Here is a 21770-nt window from a genome sequence, read left to right on the forward strand (position 1 = left end):
GTCTACAGGAGCAAGAACTTTGTGTTTTCACCCCACTTACCAGACCCGATCCTCCCATGGTAAGGCCCTTAGGTATTTTTGTGCAAGAAGATGTTTCTGCATTGTGAGGAGGAAATATGCAGAAAACTTGGTATTTTGACAGCAAGTTTTTGTTTGCACAGTATTACTGTTTCTTGCACTGTGTGGGTAAACCAGCCGTTCACTTCTAGGATTCAGTGCAACTTCTTTTTCACTGCCTGGCTACATTATGTTTCTCTGCAACTGGCAAATGTGTGTCATTACTTTTGATTGCCTGCCCTTGTCAGAGGGATTAATGCATTCTCGCTCGCCTTTCCTCTTCGTTGAAGCATCACGGCCGATATCTGCTGTGGTAGTCACCTCGCTAAGCAGTGTGACATCTGCTGTCTGGCTGTGGCATTGCAACGCTTCAGTGTCCCTTGCTGAAAAACGCATGGAGTTGATGGAATTCCATAGCTGACATCCAAATGGGAGCTCTCTTCTAGTTGAAACTTCTTTGTTTTCTTGCAAGCATTTAGAACTGCAGCACCAGGATGTGTAATTGCGGTCTGCCCGAGTTAAAAAAATTTCTCTGAAGCACTGAAAGTTCAAGTACATCTAATTCCTTTCATTGCCACCTCTGAGGAAATAACTGCTTAGAATTGTAGATTTGAGGGGGGGGAGGGAAAGTGTTGATGTTAAATATCTACTTTATCTTTACCTCCTTTGCCTACTATAAGTGCAAAAGCAGGGAAATGCCCCAAATAAGCTACCTTTATCACATGCCTAATTAGCTGAGTTCTTATACTTCAACATAAGACAGGTTATGAATGAGATGATAAAAAAGGAATTCTTTTATAGCCTAATTTTTAGATGAAGAAAAAAACTGGCATTTGATCACAGCCATTGATTTTCCTGATGGCACCACAGCCCGTGAATTGTTCCTCATTAATACTGCTATATGAAATTGGGTTTTTTTTTTCTGTTAGCACATTTTGTGTGGTTTCAGCTTTTTGTGGAGATTGATGCCATAGAGCTTTATCCATTTTCACAGTGAGGCTCAGCAGAAGTGGATTTGTAGAGTGGAATCATTGGTGCTGAGAACCCACTACACAGGCTGCGTTCATACAAGGCTCTTACAGTAAGGTTATTACAGTCATGTCCCAGCAGCTCAGCATCCATAGCATCCTTTAGTGTGCACTCTGGAATGCATCTTCTGTCTTTGTTTCATCCCAAAGGGTATGCAGTTGTTGCTCTTTTAGAGCCCTCAATCATGCAGCTCAGCCTAGAGTAAGCAGGAATTCTTGGGGAGATTGAGTCAAAAGGCAGAAGGTATTCTTCCTCTGAATTAAAATGATGGTGTAAACTCTCTCATTGACTTCTTTCTCAGATGGAGCTGAAACTGCCTGTTTCACCACAAAGAATGGAGATTGAATTTCTTTGACAAATGTCATGGTAGCTGTTGGGTTTCAGTAGATAGTGTTACTGCTGTTAGCATGCTGAGTGAACTTTTTTTCCCAATAAATTTTTGCATTTTTATTTGTCCAAGTCTTTCATGTTACTCACACAGTGAAACAATTTCAGACGCTCTTCTCCAAAATCTCTTAGCCTCCCAGGTGGCACTAAAAGCTAACCAGGAAATCCAGCGTGTAGTTGTGAAAAAATAAATTTAAAAAACACACAAAATACGTAGATTTGATTCATTAATCTTTGTTAGTGACACTTAGACAATATTATTGAGCTACTGTTTTAAAATATTAATGAGGACTGAGGCATTGCTTAGATGAAATATTTTCATTGCAGTCAGGCTTTTTAGATACTTCCAGCTTAATCACTGACGTGCTGCATAACCAGTAAACTCAATACTCCTTAAACTGTAGAGTGGAATAATTGGTGCTGAGAACATAACACACAGGCTGCATTCATTCAAGGTTCTTATAGTAGGCTCAATATTCCTTAAATTCTTAATTTTTTTAATTGTAATGACCCAGGGACTCCAAAGATATTTAAATACTAAGACATTTAATTTAGAGATTCTGGTATCTTAATATCAGGGTATGTTAAAAATACAAAAGAAAAACATGAAGACCTTCAAATGAAGGCTGAGAATACCTTAAAAAAATAAACTTGTTTATACTACAAAAGTATTTTAGTATCCCAGATATTAAAATTATATTATCCCAAAGAACTATGTCAGTGTTTCACAATTTTTCGAGCCATGATAAAATCCTGCTATTATTTTTTGTGCAAAATTGCTCCTGAACTCTTTTGTGTAATTACTTGCCACTATCACTTTAAGGATTAGAACAGTGACATATACAGTGTTTGATCATATTATTGAATATACCTTTGAAGATGAAGAAAAATACCTCAGGATGTATTGCACATTCAACATTACTTCTTCAGAAGTGTTTCTGGATACGGAGAAGATATGATTCAATCTATAAAGTTCTGTTTTAGTTCATACTACTGGTTATATTACTAATCTGAAAAGGTCTTAACATGGATCCTTATTTCCATGTGAATACTTGGTAAGGTCAGTTGAAATATTAAAGGACCCTACCTTAGTCAAATGAAAAGTACTCCAGGCATCTGTTTATTAAAGGTTATAAAGTTTGTCACCACAGTGGGGATTTGGAAGACAGCGCAACACAGCAGATGCTGATAGTCACAGCAGACCAGATAGTCTGGTGTCTATCTCCCTAAATCCAAATCAGAAATTTCAAGAGTCCTGTGATAACAGCCTGAAGTTGTGATTGGTGTCCAGCAGTGGTTTGAACTCTCTTCCAAGAGAGAAGTGCATTTTCAGCAATGCCTGCAAGAGTAGTGCTAACCCCTATAATTCAGCAGCCAGGAGGATGTCACACGTTGTGTCAAGTTCAGTTCTTGAAGTCATAATAGGACTTCAGCTTTCATTTAAAAAAAAACCAAACCCAAACGTTAAAAGTTCCTGGTTTTCATAGTGATAAATATAGTGAGAGATGAACTTTCAAACCTTGTAATCTGAAGGTGCTGTTTAAGAAAATGAGAAGAGCAGCCCCTTCTTTCCCTCCCTCAAGCTGGTAGGGCTTGGTTTTTTTCAGTTCTGAGACTCCTGAGGTTGTCAGGCTGCTAATGCTTGTTGTTAAAATGACCATTTAGGCAGAAATAAGACATATTACCATAGTTTAAGGGGCATTTTACAGGAACACCATTTTTCCTTGCATACTTTTCACCCAACTATACATTTTTATAGAAATCAGCTCTACTCTCCAATTATCGAAACCTTCAATTTCTTATCTAAAATGGTACTTATTGTCACTTTCAATATATTTCACTGTCTGTCAAAATCAGTTTGTAAAAGCCTTTACCTGTGGAGATAAAATATAATTTTAAGGTCAGATGTAGCAATCAATATTAACAGGTTTCTTTAATCTATTCTAGTCTGTTTAAAAAGTAAAATATTCATCCAACTACTGTATATGAGCTAGAAATGAATACATTTCAGAAGTTTCTGAATGCAAGGCATTAGTTCATTTTTCATTGTTGAAGAGTACATAAACCTTACAAAATAAAACAATTAATATCGATATTTAGCATTTTATCAGCTTGGGACCCCTCAGGAATAAATGAATTTTCTTTTAAAAATTATCTCATTTTAGAGAAATTGAATCAAATTAAGATGGTTTTGCTTGATGGCACTGGAATACAAAATGGGGAGTATGCACTGTAGGACTAATGCCTATTAATGAAAAATACTCCACATTTTTTTCTGCTTTCACAGGGTATGTTTTAAGTTAGATGAGAGATAAAAAATGCAGTTTTGGTGAAAAAATCACTTACTTTGGCCATAATGTACCCTGTAATTACAAAATTATGTCAAAATATCAGCAAATGTAAAATCGTTGCTATTTTTAAAACTGTACACGACATTTTTAGCATATTAAAGAAGAGGTACAAATAGCCTTATATCATTGATTAGATCTGTCCTTCATCTCCAGCTTGTTGTTCTTAACATACACAAAACATGCATTTGAACTGACTTCACCTTCTGTACGAGAGCCACTTGTACTAGCTGAAATAAATTTAAATCTGAGAAAATAAATGGAAAACTTAATTTCAGTCCAATCAAGACCAAATTATAAGCTGCCTGTAAAAGATATTTAAAAAAAAAATATTTTCAAAAAAAAACTTTTTTGAAAAATATATTTTTCCAGAAATTAGTGATGAAAAAGTACTGTAATTTTCTATTAAGCTGTGCATCTAAAAGATAACATCAGTACTGTGAACTGCAGAACGTAAAAATATTATCAAAGTTCAAACTATTTTATTCAAACATAAATATTCAAATATTCTTAAAGCAGTTACATTGATGTGTCGGAAAGAAAGTCTTTGCCCTCTGTTTAAGCTGTGTAATAATATGTAATCACTACTAGTATTTTACATATCATAATTTAAATCTTCAGCATTCAATAAAAAGGGACATCCTTCTCAGCCTTTTAAAAAAATCTTCCCATTATTTGGAAAAATAGTTAATATAATACTGGCAGTAAACGAAACTTGTTCTACCAATGTGTCTTCTCATAGCTATGGGTGAATCTTGGGAAAAAAAAAAAAAAAAAAAAAAGTATTATGTAATTTTTTGTCAAAATCAACCAATCTGTGTGACTCATTATAGCTAATAATAATGTGGGCTATTTTTGATAATACTATGGACTACTTTTGTTGCCCTTCAAATAACTGCATTGTTATGTCCTGTATTTTTTCTTCTGATAGCAAGAAATAAATTTTATATGTTTTATTTTTAGAAGTTTGCCAGAATTGTTTTCACATTCATTATATTTTGATGCTGTCTTACTGACAGTTCCCTCGGAGCAACTGGGAAAATTCTCTGCATAAAATGCAGTGATATGTAGTGGTGATTTCTATCCGTTGCAATACATATTGAGGTAGATCATATCTTTTTGATGAAACAATGACCTTGGGGTCAATATCATGATCCCAACTTCTGGTGCAACTCAATTGACAGCCTGTATTTTGTGACTGTTACATCTGCTGTGTACCTTCAGTCCTGTAGATTCTAAATACTGTGCCCCATGCTGTTATGATAAAACATAATGCTTATGATAGGAGAACACACGAATCAACCATCTGCAGATAATAAAATAGACATTGCAGCACTAACACTTACACTGCCATAGTCATTGCCTCCAGAGAGCAGATCCTGATCTGCAGGCCAGGAGGAGGAAAATACCAAATATTCACAGCACAAAACACCAATATTCACAGCACTTGGCCCTGTTGAGTGGACTGGCTGAATCTGTGCCATGTAATGTGCTTTTCCTGGATTTCCTTTGAGTGCCAGTACATTAATATGAATCAGAAAAAGTGCCACAGTTCATCGAAGTCATGACGTGAGGCAAAAGGTAAATGTTCTGTTTCCTGAGGCACTGTGTGGTGGCTGTGCCTGAGGGCAGCGAACCCGCTGAGGCAGTGCTGGGGGATTGTTGGGGTGCTCAGGGAGCAGCCTCATCCACGTTGTCTGGAGGTAATGGTCCTGACATGAATCTGCTTCAAAACATTCCCTGATTCTGTGTCAGAAAGACCTTGCTGACTCACTTTGAAAGCAAGCCCAGGAGCCAAGAGGGGTGCTGAGAACCACAGTAGATTACAGATATGGAACAAGCAAGGGAGCAAAACTCTCAGACAGTATTGGTACACAATTGGTTAGACTAGCTTTGCCTTAAAACATATTTCCACTTTGTTGTTTTGGCTTTGGTATTAGTTGAAGTAATGACTGTTTATGTATGTTTGCATAAAGATAGATTTAGTATCTTTTGGTTTACAACTTTTCAGAATTGTTGCAGAAATAAATCTTCAGTGTAGAAAGCTCAGATGTCTCTCAGAATTCCTTTAATAAATGTAAATACCAACATTATTACTTTAATTTGTTTCTACTTGCTTGTCTTACTTTGGTGAAGGAAGTACTTCCATCCAGTTTGCAACAGTCATAGACTAGAGAGTGAGGAACTCATTCTCCCTGATTCTCTCTAAGACTCTTAACCAGCCTTTGTCCTACTCTCAGAAGATCCTCTGTTGAAGTTACTAGAGGTTAGCTTTACTTCTGCTCTGGGTTTATGATAATGATTGCCATACAATACAGAAAGGGCCAATTGTCTTAAAAGATACCAGACTGCAAAAGTAGAATTGGAAGAAACAGTAAGAGGTGTTCTTCCTTTCTGTTCCCTTCATCTCAAACACAAACCAGTGCAAAGCATGCTCTTGTATTATATGGTATTTCCATAACTACACAGTCCTCTGCATCCTTTGATGATCCTTGGTATCATCATTATCCTCTCTTCCTTTTGTTAGAAAAGATCTGGCAATCGCTTGCTACCCTGAAAATGATGAGTTATAATAAAATTTAAAGTGGAAATGTTAATTATGTGCATATGAATAAGGTAATTCTTTTCAGTATATTAATTTTCTTTACAAGGGACTTGATAAATATTTTATATTTATTATTTCTGCACCTTCATCTAATTGTGGAATTATAGGAACTTCAGAGAACAATGATGATGATAAGAAAATTATTACAAAGACTGAAGTTCTCATGCACAGGAACAGTGAAATGTTCAGTGAAAATCACAATACTTTGAGGAGATGTGGAGAGACAACACAGAAACCCTTAGCCCACTGCCCTTTTTCTTCAGACAGACCACCCTCCCTCAGGTGATAGTTTTGAAATTAAGAGTAAAGACCTATCCAAATTACAGATTGATTTGAAAGCACAGTATTCATCTTGCTTTGTGCAGAGGATTTGACTGCATGAACCTCCAGAGGTCCCTTCCGACCTAACCTATTCTATGGTTCTATGATTCTATTGAAATGCTAACTCCACACATGGAAATTTTGGATTCTTTAGTAAAGGCTTTTGTCAGTGTCTCCTCTTGAGGCTACTTTCTACAGCTTTGTTCAGCTTTGATAACACCTTTCATACCCCTTTTGTAATTACATTAAACTCACATGCCATGCTTCTCTAATACCTACATTAATCTGTGTAGTGCCAAACAAGAAGCCATGAGAAATCTTTATTTATAAATTCCAGTTTATCAAGCCCTTTCCAGTGTTCCAGTGTTCAAGAATAGTCCTATGTGAAATAACCAAAATCCACAGCTGCCTTCCCTACTTTAAAAAGTGCCTGACACCATATTATTCTGCAAGAACTTTCCTTCCATGTCAAGTAAAAAAGAGTTAGGGGGAGAAGCACCTTTCCCATCAACTTGTATAGAACCCACTTAGCCCTTGGAAAGCCGAGGGAAATGGATAGTCCTTATAGCCTACTTGGATAGTATAATATTTAAGAGCATATAAATACTGAACCTTGATACACAAGGATTTCAGAAAAAACTTACTTATTTGATGTTCTGCAGTAGCATCAAAAAATAACTGAGAATAAATAATGTGCTTAGTGAAGTAATCATAGGGAAGGATTTTTCTTCTACATTTGATCATGGCCACATATATTATGATTTTCTCCTTTTTGACAATGCCTTGATTATTCAAATCTGAAATTCCCAGCATTTATTGGAATTTTCATTTCATCCTTTTAATTTTTATTGAAATTTGATTGACATTTTTATGGGTTTAGTGAAATACAAGTAATATGTAGTGATGAGGTGAGAACTTTGGTGTTTATATAAAAAGTTCAGCTCTGCATCCCTTATTTATGAGACACTTAGTCCGTATTTATCATCCATTGATTGACTTTGCTTGGGGTTTTTGGGGTTTGTTTGTTTGGCTGTTTTTTTTTGTTGCTGTGGTTGATTTCTGTTTTGCTTTTAAATAGTAGGACTTTTTCTTAGAGTCTGGACGTGGATTCTTTTGTCAGAGTGGAATGCTTCCAACAATGATTGTTTTCTCAGTGGCAAAACTTTCTTTTGAATCTTTAATCAATTTCTTCATCAGAGCAGCTTTGTACATAGACAATTCTAATGAAGTTTAGAATGCTTTTGAATTAGCATCCAAGAACTTCAGCTGAGAAGCAAAGTACTAGCACCAGTATTCTTGAGAGGTGTTGTTTATGTTGCATCTAGCACTCTACTTCTTATTTAAATACCTTTTTTTTTTCCCCCTTTTTTCTGTATTATCACATTCATAGGATATATAGGAAAGTGTCGCAGTGAGAGTTTGATGCAAACAGATGCGAGACGGAGACTCAGTTTGATGCAAACAAATGTCCAACTTTATTGAATCAGAAGGCAATATTTATACACTAATCTAAGAGCTAATGCCACGTATACATATTGCTGATTGGTGATTTCTACATCTCGTTACACACGTTTTAACTTGATTGGCTACAAAACCTTTAGCAACAATTAACTAACAAAGCTTATCTTTCACACATTCGAGCTTCTTCGTGGATGTTGCTATCTTGCCGAGTCCCTTAATCTAATCGTCTTGCTTACTCCTTAACCTTCGAGTGTTCTAACGTGCTGTTCCTTGTGGTTACAAAATATGCTTTAAGCAGCACTGTCCTTGCACACAGCCCAAAGCTTATGTTGAAATTATCAGCAATTGTTCGGTGCTGACAGTCTGAGGCTGTACTGCCTCAGGAAAGGGAATTAATGAATGATAATTAATAGATTCAGCATTTGATTTTGAAGGAGAAGCATGCCCTGGCATAAAGGCAGGGAGAGCAGTAGTGCAGCAACAAACTTATGTTTCCTTCCAGCCAAGAGCATGTAGCATGTTACTTTTTCTTTTTTGTAGGCCTGGATGTGGAAAGATGTGGAACTTTGTCCTTTTTTAAAGCCTGAAATTGAGATACATCATAGTGCTCTGGTGTGAGTGCAAGCTGTGGCTTTAGGGCAGTTGCTTTACTATTACAGTTATCACTGCTGGTTGGCCATGAGCTCTAATATATTTATAATTCATTGACATTGGCATTTCAAATTCTAAGATATTCTCAGGATGTATATATAGGATCTTGTTAGACTTCTGTCATATACAAACCAAGTCAGGCTCTGTTTCACTTTCTTTGAACTCTGGTGAATTCTGAGATAAATTGGGGAGTCAGGAAGTAGTGGTGGTATAGGCACATATAGGTGCAGGGGTAGAGTAAAGCAGAGTTTGAAGAACTTATTGAAAAAATAGGTCATACCTACTTTGAAAATAAGTATCATTCTTGAGTTGCAAATAAAATATAAGTAACATTCAAGATTGATCTTTCTGTCATGACTGTTTTTTGTTGCTGCTATCTCTTCTCAAGTGATAATTTTTTTTTCCTCCCTCATATTAACAGTGACATTTTAGTGGAGGCTTATAAAAGGTTTCTTATCCTGTTGATCTTAATTTGTGTTATTTCTTGATAATATTTTTAAAGTTGTAGGTTTTCCTTCTTTTCAGCAGTGTAGGCTTTGAAGGAAAAGGGGATATCATTAAAATAGATAGATAATTATACGTATGTAACATACAAACATGGGAATGAAAAAATAAAAATGTGAAAGCATATTATTTATTTACTTCTTCCTCTCTGTAACTACTGCCAGGATAGATCCCTATTCCTCTGGTGGTGTTGCTGGAAGCTTCTAGAAAGCTTCAATTAACAGGATACTAAAGGAATTTTCTTTGAGCTATGACACATACTGAGTAAAGATATTTCAGGATAAAAGGATGTTTCAATCCTGTGTGCCCTTGGAGCATTTAGCATAGTTCCAAGGCAGAATTAATTTATACTGTAAACTTCTTGGCTATTTTCTCTCTTATACATAGGACTACATTCCTGTAAGTAGATGAGAAATTTGGTATCATTTGGAATCTCTGCTGTAATATTTTCCTTTAAGTGCCTTCACAAAAATTCTGACTTGGATGCTGAATCTGAGTTTACTCCTTCTTTAAAGTCACGTTACCATAGGATTAACAAGTCTGATTCAGGGGGAAGATCTCCAATGCCAAGAAAAATCAGTCTGGGAGCAAAGGGAGCCTTAGATTTGACTCTGTAGCACTTTCTTCCATGGGGAGAAGAGGAAGTTGATGAGAGAAGAGTTGTCATTCTCCTTCAAAATGCTGTTTTCTAAGAACTAGAACATATTTAGAAAACGATGGTTATTTAAATAAAGTTTTACTATTTTTTTTTATTTTCTAATGTTGAGACTATTCCACATGTTTTCTGTTTGGTACTAAACTTTAATATGACAAAAACACTGTCACACAACAGCGAGCTTCCATTGATTGGAAGACCACAAAGCTGCAAGATAAAAAGCTGACTGTGAAAGAGTAAACAAACTCCTTATCACACCCCAATAGCAACATTTTAAAGAAAAATGGAAAAATACTGGCCAAAACACTTCTTTTTTTCTACAGAGTATTTAGATTTTGAGTCTAGCAAAAAAATGAAAAGTTGCAAGGGATGGATGCTGCATTGACACAGAGCAAAGGGGAAAGCTTTACAGCAGGAATTGCTCTTTGACTTGGTAACTGCAAGTGTAGAAAAGCAGAAAGAGTTAAATAATGTTAATTCAAGAAACACAGCAAAGCCAAGGCACAGGTTTGGTGTACAAACATCTTTTATTGTATATATCGTTTCAGTGGCTCTGGAAACAAATGGAAGATTACTGGGACAAGATTAACTGTTACAAATGCAAGGAAATGTAGCAGTTGGAAAAGCTTTTTATAGTGGAGCAGTTAAATCTAGTTAATTGTGTTTGATTTTTGTTTTCATAATTACTTCCATTGTTCCACTGAACTCCTGCTGGATGTCTGACATAGTTGAGTTGTCATGCCTTAATTTAAAAAAAATAAATTAATAGAAACTGAATACCAATGTGATTAGTGTTCTGCTCCTTGCTTTAATATATGCGCTGCTTATACTGGTTGAGAGATGCTTCGCACTTAGCTAAGGAAATAATCCTTGATTTTACAACAAAGCAACCATAACATTAATGGAAGCAGTTGACCATATGTAAGGATAACAAACATCATTATTTTTACTATTGCCATGTGGTTAGAAGGTCATGATTAAGTCTTTGTAATGAGAAAACCAATTTATTTTAATTTCCACTGTTGCCCCTCACACAGCCACTGTCCAAGCTAGTAGCCTTTTTAGCAGTAGTCAAGGATGAGTTGGCCTGAGGTTGCTGTCTGATTTCTGTTGCTCTGTACATGTGCAGTAGGTTTTAGAAATCTTGAAGTGTGTGTATTGTAGTAGCATCAAGCATCTGCTTTACTGTTAGCAAGACATACATGTATGATGAACATACAGCTAACTTTGGTGGATGCCACTTATTTCATATAATTTCTAAAGTATAATTATCTGATGCTCTTGGAGCACATTCAGTACATGAAAAACTGAAGACCAAAGTAGAAGAGTATCCTGAAATACACCTTTTCTGTATCTGTAGCACAGGCAGAAAAGGTGACTAAAGCTACCAATGTTGTGTGGGTCAGCGTAAGTATATCCAAGGACATTAACGTCAAACAACAGATTAAAAGGAGCCAGTGGCTCTTTTTTTGGTCAGTGTCACATATCCTGTGCTTAAATCATACAGTTACTTCCTCGTTTTTTTCTTTTTTTCTTCCAACATAGAATCATAGAATTGGCTGGGCTGGAAGGGACCGCTTTGTATTTCTGTGTACAGGTGTTCAGACTGAAAGCTATCAGGAGGAACATTGCACAGATTTAGGTAAATGGAGTGAATTGTCTTATAGTGTTTGTTATTACTAAAAAGATGAATTTAGCTAACAGTGTCACTTCTAAAGTCGCTTCATTTTTAGCTTGCACCTTGAAGCTGCTTTTTAATACCTTTTAGGCAAGGGACAGTCTGCTTCAGTAGGACTGTGGGCCAAGGAGCAGTGGGTGCTGTACAAATCTGAGCAGCAGTGGCAAGCTCATAGGGCAGAAATGTGCAGAGTCCTGTCCTGTTCTGTGCTTAGCCCTTGTTCAGGCACCATTGTCACTTTCCTTTCATGACAATATCAATCTGGCACTTGTTGAGTTGAAAGGAAAACCAAGTCAAAGAACTGCAATGCCTGTTTTCAACTTATTTCATGATGGCATATTAGCAAAAATCCTTTTGAATAAAACTAATAATGAGTACCTGATGGAGTCCAAAGTGTTTCCTTTAAGCCAAGTAACTTTAACATTCATGGATCTCTTATGCAATTGCTTGTCTAGGGTTTTCACATGATGCATTGTCATGTTTGGAAAAAAATACTCAGCAGATGTGGTGATTTTATACACTGAAAATTAATCTTTAGGACTCATGGGAAGCTATTCACAACTTTGGGAAGGAAAGGAGATAGTAGAAATTTACTTTAAAAAAATTTATGACTCCATTAGCTTTTAAAACATCATTAAAAGAAATACCTCAGCATTTCCTAGGGTGATCCATCACAAGCTGATTTTTCTGTTTAGTATTTTGCCAAATGTCCTCCTAGTTAGGTACAAGATGTTCATGAATATGCAGAATGATTTGGCTGTTTTGTCTGTATGGTGACAATTTGTGGAAAACTGAATTTGCTACATTCCTAGCTTTCTTTTGTGTAGCTGAATTTGAAGTTCAGTGTTGCTCCTTATACTTTCTTAATTTATTATTCTTTACATTCATGAGGCAGAAAAGCTGGGTTTCATCCTCCAGGTCAACCTGTTCAGAAACTTAACTTGTATGGATATTTAAAAGAATATATAGGAAAAATTAAATTGTTTCTTAAATATGCAGCCCAGGATGAATTAATAATTGATTACTTAATTTTATTTATTTATCTGGAATTAAAATAGTGTTTTATTAATTAATTGATAAATCAATTAATCAATGATTAATCATTAATTATTTTTTAGCAGTGTACTTGTAATCACATTTCACAAATATGTACAGTTTACTCTTACTTTGCTACCTGTGGGTTTCACATTGATTAAAGCAGTATGTACTCAGTGCCTGTTGCATTACAAGATGTGGCTATTGGAGAATGACTCTGCTTCTGAGTTTTTTCAAACATTTATTTTTATATGCACAGCCTGATGTCAGTGCACACCATGATGTTAAAGGGAAAACAAAAATTTCCTTTTTAAAGTGAGTGATTCTGGGGACTTTAAAATATACACACATTCAGCAAGTGTAAAAAAAAAAAATAGCTAGGAAAACTCTGTGTTTTTCAAGTAGGCACATAATTCTGTATGGTTGTACAAGCTATGTGATGTAAGGAAAAGAAATTATGTGTAATCATTAACCAAATACAGTGAATAAAGATAAGAGTTCTCCACAATTTATCCACCAAATCTGTGTCTCTCTCTAACTCAGTGACTCTAATACCACAGTTGTTAATATTAGGTCTGTCTACATATTTTGTGCAAAATCTCTATGGTGAGGCATTCATTGCATTGAAAAGCTGACACAATGGAATGCTTTTTGTGCTGACTCTGCTGACAAATTACAGTCCATTTTACCAGTTGCAAAGGTCAGGAGGACTATCACGGCTCTTAAACTGTAGTGTATAAAGTGGGATCTATTGAGTGGTCGAAGAAGAACAGCTGTAAGTTTGCCTGATAACTGCAGCTAAATACCTCCAGCAGCAGAGTTATTGAACCCATTTCTCTGGTCTATAATTCTAATTTTTGCTGTAATTTGATTTCAGAATTGACTTTTGCTGGAACACGCATGGAGCTGGAGAGCTCAGACCTATTTTCAAGACACGCAGTAGCCACTGTTAATGTGTCATGTAGAAATGCTTTAATTGCTGATTTTGGATCTAGTGCTAAGAGAGTCTAGAGACAAGCCAAGGGTCTCTGTTATTAAACACCTTGTACTACCAGAGCCTGCATTTCTTTTCCTGTCATTGTTGTAGAGAATTTCTCTTTTTTGAAACCCTGAGCTAGATTTGCATGGACTTAATAGCTCCCTTTCCTTCTCCAACATCTCCAGTCAAACACCAGCCTTTCCTATCTTTTCAAAGAAAAAAAGCATAAGATCTGAAACATTATCTATGCCCTGCATGCCTGCACTGCTGTGGGGAATATTAATTTTTCTATAAATAAAAATCATCAGATTATTTTGCCATCTTGGCCTCTATGAAATGCAGAACAATTATTTTAAACAAATTAAGATAGCTTTTCTTTTCCTCTCATAAAAACAGCAGTACTCTCCAGAATCCCTTCTTCCTCATAGCATACAGTTTAGTAAAGCTCCTGATTATCCCTTTTTGTGACTAAGGAGCTTCCTTGCCTCTTTTGCTCTTTCTCTTCTCCCCTTTATATAGAGTTCATCAGCATTGCTTTCTGATTAGCAAAGTGGGCCAATTTTCCTAACATCCCTTGCTCCTAAGCTTTACTTTTCATTTTTCCATTCAGTCTCTTGAGTGTGTGACCACCAAACTTGTTTTATATTAAATACCCATGGACATGTTGAAATAATGAACTCCTTTACAGTTGTGGTGACCTTGTTCTTAGGCCTTGTTCTTAACTCTCAGGAGCACTGGCATAAGTCTACCTTCATGCAGAGAGATAAGCTGCTAAAACATTTTTTCCTTTCCTTTTCAGGGAGTAATATGTGGGAGGCTGTGGACTATTTGCTTCCGACATCAGGAACTGCACTGGGTTGGGAATCTGCACTCCTGAGAGAATGCTGGGATCTGCAGAGGGCGACGGAGAATTCCTGGCTGCCTCTCTGACTGTCCTTTTTGTTCCAGCCATTACGTGGATTTATCTGTTTTGCTGGGAGTTTTGAAGGTAGGAGGGGAATAATGTTTGGGAGAGGGCATGTTAAATGATTGGGTATCAGAGCAGATGAATGCAGATCAGACATCGTAGATTTTATTTAAATAAATCTGGTTTGGCTTGAATAGGAAATAGTTCCCAAGATGCAGATTCCAACAAGGGGTCTTTCTTACCATGTTCTTAATGAGGAGAAGGAGGAAATTGCTGGCCCCAGGTATTTGGGTTTCCCTCTCATTTTTTAACTTTTTAAAAGTGCAACAAAAACCCCTCACCTTACTAGTTTAATCTCTTTGTTTCCTAATTTTTTAAAAGTCTGAAAAAAAGCATGGGTCTTTTGTAAAGTGGGTTTTGCTGGGATCATGGTCTCCCAACTGCAAGCTTTCTCTTGTTCTGTGATCAAGTGTGCTGCTGCTCCCTGGGACCAAGTCACATGCAGTGGTACCTAATTTGTGGAATGTTGGATGGCGGTGGGATTCTTGCTCTGTGAGGTGTTAACATAGCAGCAAAGAACTCTGGAATATTTTATGAACTTCTGATTTAGTTATATAAATTTAGTATATATTTATATATATTTAGTTATATATAAATTTAGTTATATAAATGGGGCAAACCTGCAAACATACGAGGCTTTTTCTTGCCTTTTGTGATTATTAATTCTGTCCACTGTCTTTATGCTTACTGTGCTAGCAGGCTAAACACAGAAAATCAATGAATGCCCCATATAAAATCTCTTTATATAAAATCACTTTGAGTCTGTTTCCCTCTCTTGGTAATGGTTTGCTAGAGATAGAATGTTTTTCTGTCCTTCCTTCAGGTGGAATCCCTCAAGGTCATAGGTGTATTGGCTTGCAGCTATATAACTAGCACTTTTATGATCAGACTTGGAATAACCACTACGTTGCCTGTGAAATTTTATGGTGAATTATCTGGCCTTAAAGGAGTTCAGCAGTGATACTTCACCCAGGTGAAGTTAGAAGAACCTGGATCTCCTATTTTGTAACTTTTTTTTTTTTTTTTTTTTTTTTTGAGGAAAGGTATTTCAGCAACTGAAACTGTTCAAACACTAGGTTTATAGTCAGGTAATGTCCAAAAAGCATTGTTTAAAATGTTAAGCTTTCTTTTATGTAACCTGACTGACAAACTTGTTCGTTTTTAAAACAGGGAATTGGATTCTAAGTTAAATTACAAGTAAGAACATGTAAAGACTTTCACTGTGTACTACATACATCTTTGAATAAGTTACATGCCAGGTACAAATATTTGCTTATGTAAATTCATTATGTTACTTAAAATTCTGCCTTAATGGCCAGTAGCTGTGATCTCATTCTAGCATGAAACACTTTAGAGTTTCATGTTGAATTGGAAATAAAAGGGTTGCTGGCTGCATACTCAAAAACGAATGGTCTGGCTGGCAGAAAAGTATTGATTTTTGTTTGGTTTTAAAAGCTGAGCAAATATAAGCCTTACCTTTTTGCTTCTAGAAGAATATTACTCTGCCTTGTCATAATGACTATTTTAATTGTGTCCACAATTAATAATTACATGCTGCTTTAAATTCTTCTGTGTGTAAAATCCTTTGTTTTTAAGGAGAATTCAATACAAATCCTGAAATTTGCTGCTCAATGGTATTCGAAGTGACTTAAAGCTCTCAGTGTGAATTAATCTTAAATGCAAACCAGAGGGCAAAATGCATTGCCTGTTAAGGAGACTTGCACTGGGAAAGAGCTGGGAATTATGTAAAGTTATTAACTGTTATTTTTCTGTATCTGTTTTTTGTTTTTTTTTAAATTATGGCTGTAGAATGATTTAATCTTTGTTGGTTAAAATCAAAGGTAAGTTAAACTATTTATTGTACCAAATAACAGCTAGCATTTTCCTTAATCTAGTCGGTACTACTAAGGGAGAGTTAAAGCCATTTTGTCATTTCATCTGACTTCTTGTTTTTCACTCCACTATGGTTCACACAATTTACTTATATTTTAAGCTTGTTGTGTATATGTGAGTAAAAAAAGTACCACAACAGCATTTTGCCTTGATTTGAAATCAATAGGAGTGGAAGTGTCCTTTCTGTCTTATGGACATTGTTTTCTTGGTTAAATACAGGCAGTCTAGAAGTTTCTTTTAAGTACATCGGTTTTCGATTCAGGTAAATGGTTCTTGTTAAACTTTTCCACTAAGTTAAAGAAATTGTCAGTACCTGGTATCTTCCCAGATTCACTCAATTATTCAGGGTGCAAGGGGACCTCAGAAATTCTCTGGTTAAACTCCTGCTCAAACCAGGATGCACTTAGGGGTCAGGCAAGATTTCATAGGCATTTTGGTATTTCGTAGGCATTGGGTGATCATGTCTTAAAAACCTCCAAGGGACCGGGACTACATGGGCCTCCTGGGACAACTTATGCCACTGCTTGGCTGTCCTCAGGTGGAAGTTTCTCCCTGTATCTTCCTTGCTTTAATTTAATGTCTGATGTCACTTCTCACCATATACTGCTGTGAAGAGCCTTGCTCTTTGACTTCTTGCAACTTGCTCGTAGGTACTGGAAGTCTGTGGATAGGTCACTTCTCCAAGCTGAACAAGCCTGGGACAACATAGAATCATAGAATCATAGAATCATAGAATTGGCTGGGTTGGAAGGACCTCAGAGATCATCGAGTCCAACCCTTGAACCACCGTTGCGGTTGCTAGACCATGGCACTGAGTGCCACATCCAGTCTCTTTTTAAATATCTCCAGGGACGGAGAATCCACCACTTCAGTGGGCAGCCCATTCCAATGACGGATCACTCTTTCCGTAAAGAAATTCTTTCTAATATCTAACCTAAACTTCCCCTGGCACAACTTAAGTCCATGCCCTCTTGTCTTGTTGAAAGTCGTTTGGTAAAAGAGCCCAACCCCTACCTGGCTACACCCTCCTTTCAGGTAGTTTGTAGAGAGCGATGAGGTCTCCCTGAGCCGCCTCTTCTTAAGGCTGAACAACCCCAGTTCTCTCAGCCTCTCCTCGTAGGGTCTATGCTCGAGTCCCTTCACCAGCCTGGTTGCTCTCCTTTTGGACCTGCTCCAGGACCTCGATATCCTTCCTGAACTGGGGGGCCCAGAAACTGGACACAGTACTCAAGGTGTGGCCTCACGAGGGCTGAGTACAGGGGCAGAATCACTTCCTTGGACCTGCTGGCAATGCTGTTCGGATACAGGCCAGGATGCCATTGGCTTTCTTGGCCACCTGGGCACACTGCTGGCTCATGTTCAGCTTCTTGTCGATCCAGACTCCCAGGTCCTTTTCAGCCTGGCTGCTCTCCAGCCACTCTGTCCCCAGCCTGTAGCGCTGCATGGGGTTGTTGTGGCCAAAGTGCAGGACCCGGCACTTGGCCGTGTTAAACCTCATCCCGTTGGAATCAGCCCAACTCTCCAGTCTGTCCAGGTCCCTCTGCAGAGCCCTCCTGCCTTCTAGTTGATCAACACTCCCCCCCAGCTTAGTGTCGTCTGCGAATTTGCTTGATGATGGACTCAATCCCCTCATCTAAATCATCAATGAAGATGTTGAACAGAACTGGGCCCAATACTGATCCCTGGGGGACACCACTAGTGACCGGCCGCCAACTGGATGCAGCCCCGTTCAGCACCACTCTCTGGGCCCGGCCCTCCAGCCAGTTCCTAACCCAGCACAGGGTGCTCCTGTCCAAGCTGCGGGCTGACAGCTTTTTCAGGAGGATGCTGTGGGAGACGGTGTCAAAGGCTTTGCTGAAGTCTAGGTAGACCACATCCACAGCCCTCCCCTCATCCACCAGTCGGGTCACCTGATCATAAAAGGAGATCAGGTTGGTCAGGCATGACCTGCCCTTCCTAAAACCGTGCTGGCTGGGTCTGATCCCTTGCCCATCCTGCAGGTGCTGTGTGATTGCACTGAGGATGATCTGTTCCATGACTCTGCCAGGCACTGAGGTCAGGCTGACGGGCCTGTAGTTTCCTGGGTCCTCTTTCCGGCCCTTTTTGTGGATTGGCGTGACATTCGCCAATTTCCAATCATCTGGGATGTCCCCAGTGAGCCAGGACTGTTGGTAGATGATAGCGAGAGGCTTGGCGAGCTCTTCTGCCAGCTCCTTCATTACCCTTGGGTGGATCCCATCTGGTCCCATAGACTTGTGGGGATCCAAGCATCGCAGTAGGTCACAGACTGTGTCCTTCAGGATTACAGGGGGGCTGTTTAGATCCATGTCACTTTCTCTGAGCTCCAGAAGCCATCCGTCTTCAGGGTAACCTGTCTTTCCGCTGAAAACTGAGGTAAAGAAGGTGTTAAATACCTCAGCCTTTTCTTCATCTTTAACAACTATATTCCCACTCGTGTCCAGTAAAGAATGGATATTTTCCTTGCCCCTTCTTTTGCTGCTAATGTATCTGTAGAAGGACTTTTTGTTATCCTTCACAGAGGTGGCGAGATTCCGTTCGCATTGTGCTTTTGTGTCTCTGTTTTTCAGCCCCAGTACAACTGGACAGCTGTATGCCTGGACTTCAACAACTTTGTTCTTCTATTTGCTACTGCAAAGTAGACACAGTGTTCCAGATGTGCTCTAATGAGTACCATGTACCTAGGAATAGTCACTTCTCTCAGTCTATTTCCTATGTTCCCTTTGATACAGCCCAGGATGCAATTGACCTTCATCACTGTCCAGACATTCTGCTGGCTCATGTGTTAAGGTTTGTCTGCCAGGATCCCAGGTCCTTTCCAGCAGAACTAGTCCACAGCTTATGCCATTATGAGAGACTTAGTCTTTCCCAGGCATAGGGCTCTCTTCATTCCTTTGGCCTGTCTACCACCTGCCACCCTGGGTGTCACCCTTGCCTGTGGTTGTATTGACTGCAACCCCTGGCTTGTTGTCATTTGCACTCTTGATAAGGGTGAGTCCTGATTTCTCCTTTGAGTCACTGATAAAAATATTTAAAAGGACAGATCACAGAACAGATGCTGAGGAACTCAACATGTAACTGACATCCAGACAGAGCATGGATGAGTTACTGTCATGCTTTGAGACCAACTATTCCAGCTGTTTTTTCACCAACTTGGTACTCCACCTGTAAAATCCCCTCTGTAATACAAAGGATGCTGTGGGAGACTGTAGTGAAAGTTGTGCTAAATTCTTGGAAGATTGTATCTACTGCTCATCTCTTATTCACAGATCTACTAATTTAATCACAGAAGGAGTCGGGTTGGTCAAGCATGATTTAAATCATTGTTTGTTATTTCACCATTAGGCCTGCGTATAGTTTCCTTTGAAGATACTTCCACATAGCAGTCCAGTCACCTCCCAGTCTCTTTTTCACTGAGCTAAAAAGGTTGAGCTAACTAAGCTTGTCGTAGCAAAAAAATGTTGTCCTCATTTTTGGTGTGTTATTTTGCAGGGGTTTTTGTTTGTTTGTATGTTTCAGGGCTCCAGAATCAAACATCTCTCTTCAGTACTGATATCTGCAGTGCTGTGTCCTAAAATTACATGTTCTTGATGTAATTAGGAGTTATATTACTCATCCATGTGTTTATATCTAGGAACCTAAGTTGCTCATTTGCCATAGCGTGGCAGTGGGATTGCTTTTCAAAATCCTTTATCAACCCTTTGTTAGTGGATCTGTAGTATAAAATATGCCCTAATGTAATCAGTTCTCAAGTTCTGCTTTTTAAATAGTTTGCAATCATATTGGACAGCATTTTGCTTCATTTTTGGGGTTTTGTTTCCCTTGTCAGAAAGTATATTGCAGCCTGCAACTTCACAGCTGTCACTCAGACACTGCCAGGAAGACTGCCCTTCCCTTTCAGTGTTCACTGAAGGTGGCTTTACCCAAGCTGTGACAGCAACAGCTCCTAAAAGCCTCATTAATGATAAATAAGTGTCTATTAAGGTTATGAACTAGAATGTTAAAGATGATTTTGAATATTGTATAGCCTTTGAACGTACTTGGTTACTGCTGTTCTTTTTAATAATGCACAAGTACAGCATAATTTCAGTTATCAGGTACTTTGAATGAAAAAAACGAATTGTTCCAACGTTCTTAAATTAAATTAAAAAGGCAAGCTAATAGAGTAGGAAAGGTGGACTGCATTTAAAATGGGAGAGAAGAAATAAACAAATAATATGTGGTAATATGTCAATTTTCATTAGAAAGAAAATAGCAATTTCAATATCCACAGTATCTTCAGAAATAGCATAATTTTCCAAGCTACATTTTCCTATCCCCTTTATGATGAAGGTCATGTAAAATGGAGGCTTGGAGCTGTAATTTGACACATTCTCTCTAGCTTACTGATTTCTTATAGAAAGCATCCAGTACGGTTTTTGTGGTCTCAGATCCGCAGTCATCTCCATTTTGACAGGATGAAAATACACTTGAGTTACTGTTTTCTGCATGGGAGATCCACTTGAGGTTGAAATCCCTGAAGTGTCTGTGTAGAGAATCAGTAATGCAACCTTAAGATGAAAACTCCAGAAGTTACAGGATATCATGCAGGGAGTCTGTCAGGGTGCAGAGCTTTTTCTTAACTGCCAGGTTAACATTTCAAAAACAAAGCCTGTCTTCTTTCCTGGGACTTGCATTCCTCTATTGTCCTCTTTTCACTCCGGTGTTGAGCAACCATCATTCTCTGACAGTACATTTTAGTCCAGATAATCTGTAGAGATGTGACTGAAGCCAGAGTTGGGCAAACACCTGATAAAATACAATAAAATAAAATGAAAAAAGGATGCAAATACTCATCTTAGTATTTAAATGGATTCACTTTGATGCTGTTTGCATTCTTTTTGTGTATGGTTTCCATAAATATTCTAGTGAATATGTTAATTGGGAAGACTGTCTACATAAACAATGAATATCTGGTTTTAATATTCATGGGAAGCAGATTTTGAGATCATATTTGTGAATACTTGATTCTGAGAGTTCAGCTTTATCCAATGAAGTGCCAAAAGTTTATCACATGATCTATGAGTGTGATGAAAACTTCCTGAATTTTTAATGCTTGCAATAAGTTGCTCATAGGAACAGGCAAACAAATAATTAATTGCTAAAATGTCTATCAGATACTTGCAACTGACAAAGAGACATC

The 21770-nt window shown here is 37.8% G+C and overlaps 1 protein-coding gene across 1 annotated transcript in view; it reads left to right on the forward strand.

Moving 5' to 3' along the window:
- Positions 1-21770, forward strand: part of LARGE1 (LARGE xylosyl- and glucuronyltransferase 1) — a 289565-nt gene that overhangs the window by 64935 nt on the left and 202860 nt on the right. Inside the window, 2 exon segments of the mRNA XM_030450535.1 lie at positions 14510-14678; positions 14680-14698. Coding sequence (XP_030306395.1) covers positions 14592-14678; positions 14680-14698 — 106 coding nt within the window. The 5' untranslated portion in view covers positions 14510-14591.

The sequence above is a fragment of the Calypte anna genome, chromosome 1 (assembly GCF_003957555.1).
Source record: "Calypte anna isolate BGI_N300 chromosome 1, bCalAnn1_v1.p, whole genome shotgun sequence".
In the NCBI taxonomy this organism is placed as follows: domain Eukaryota; kingdom Metazoa; phylum Chordata; class Aves; order Apodiformes; family Trochilidae; genus Calypte; species Calypte anna.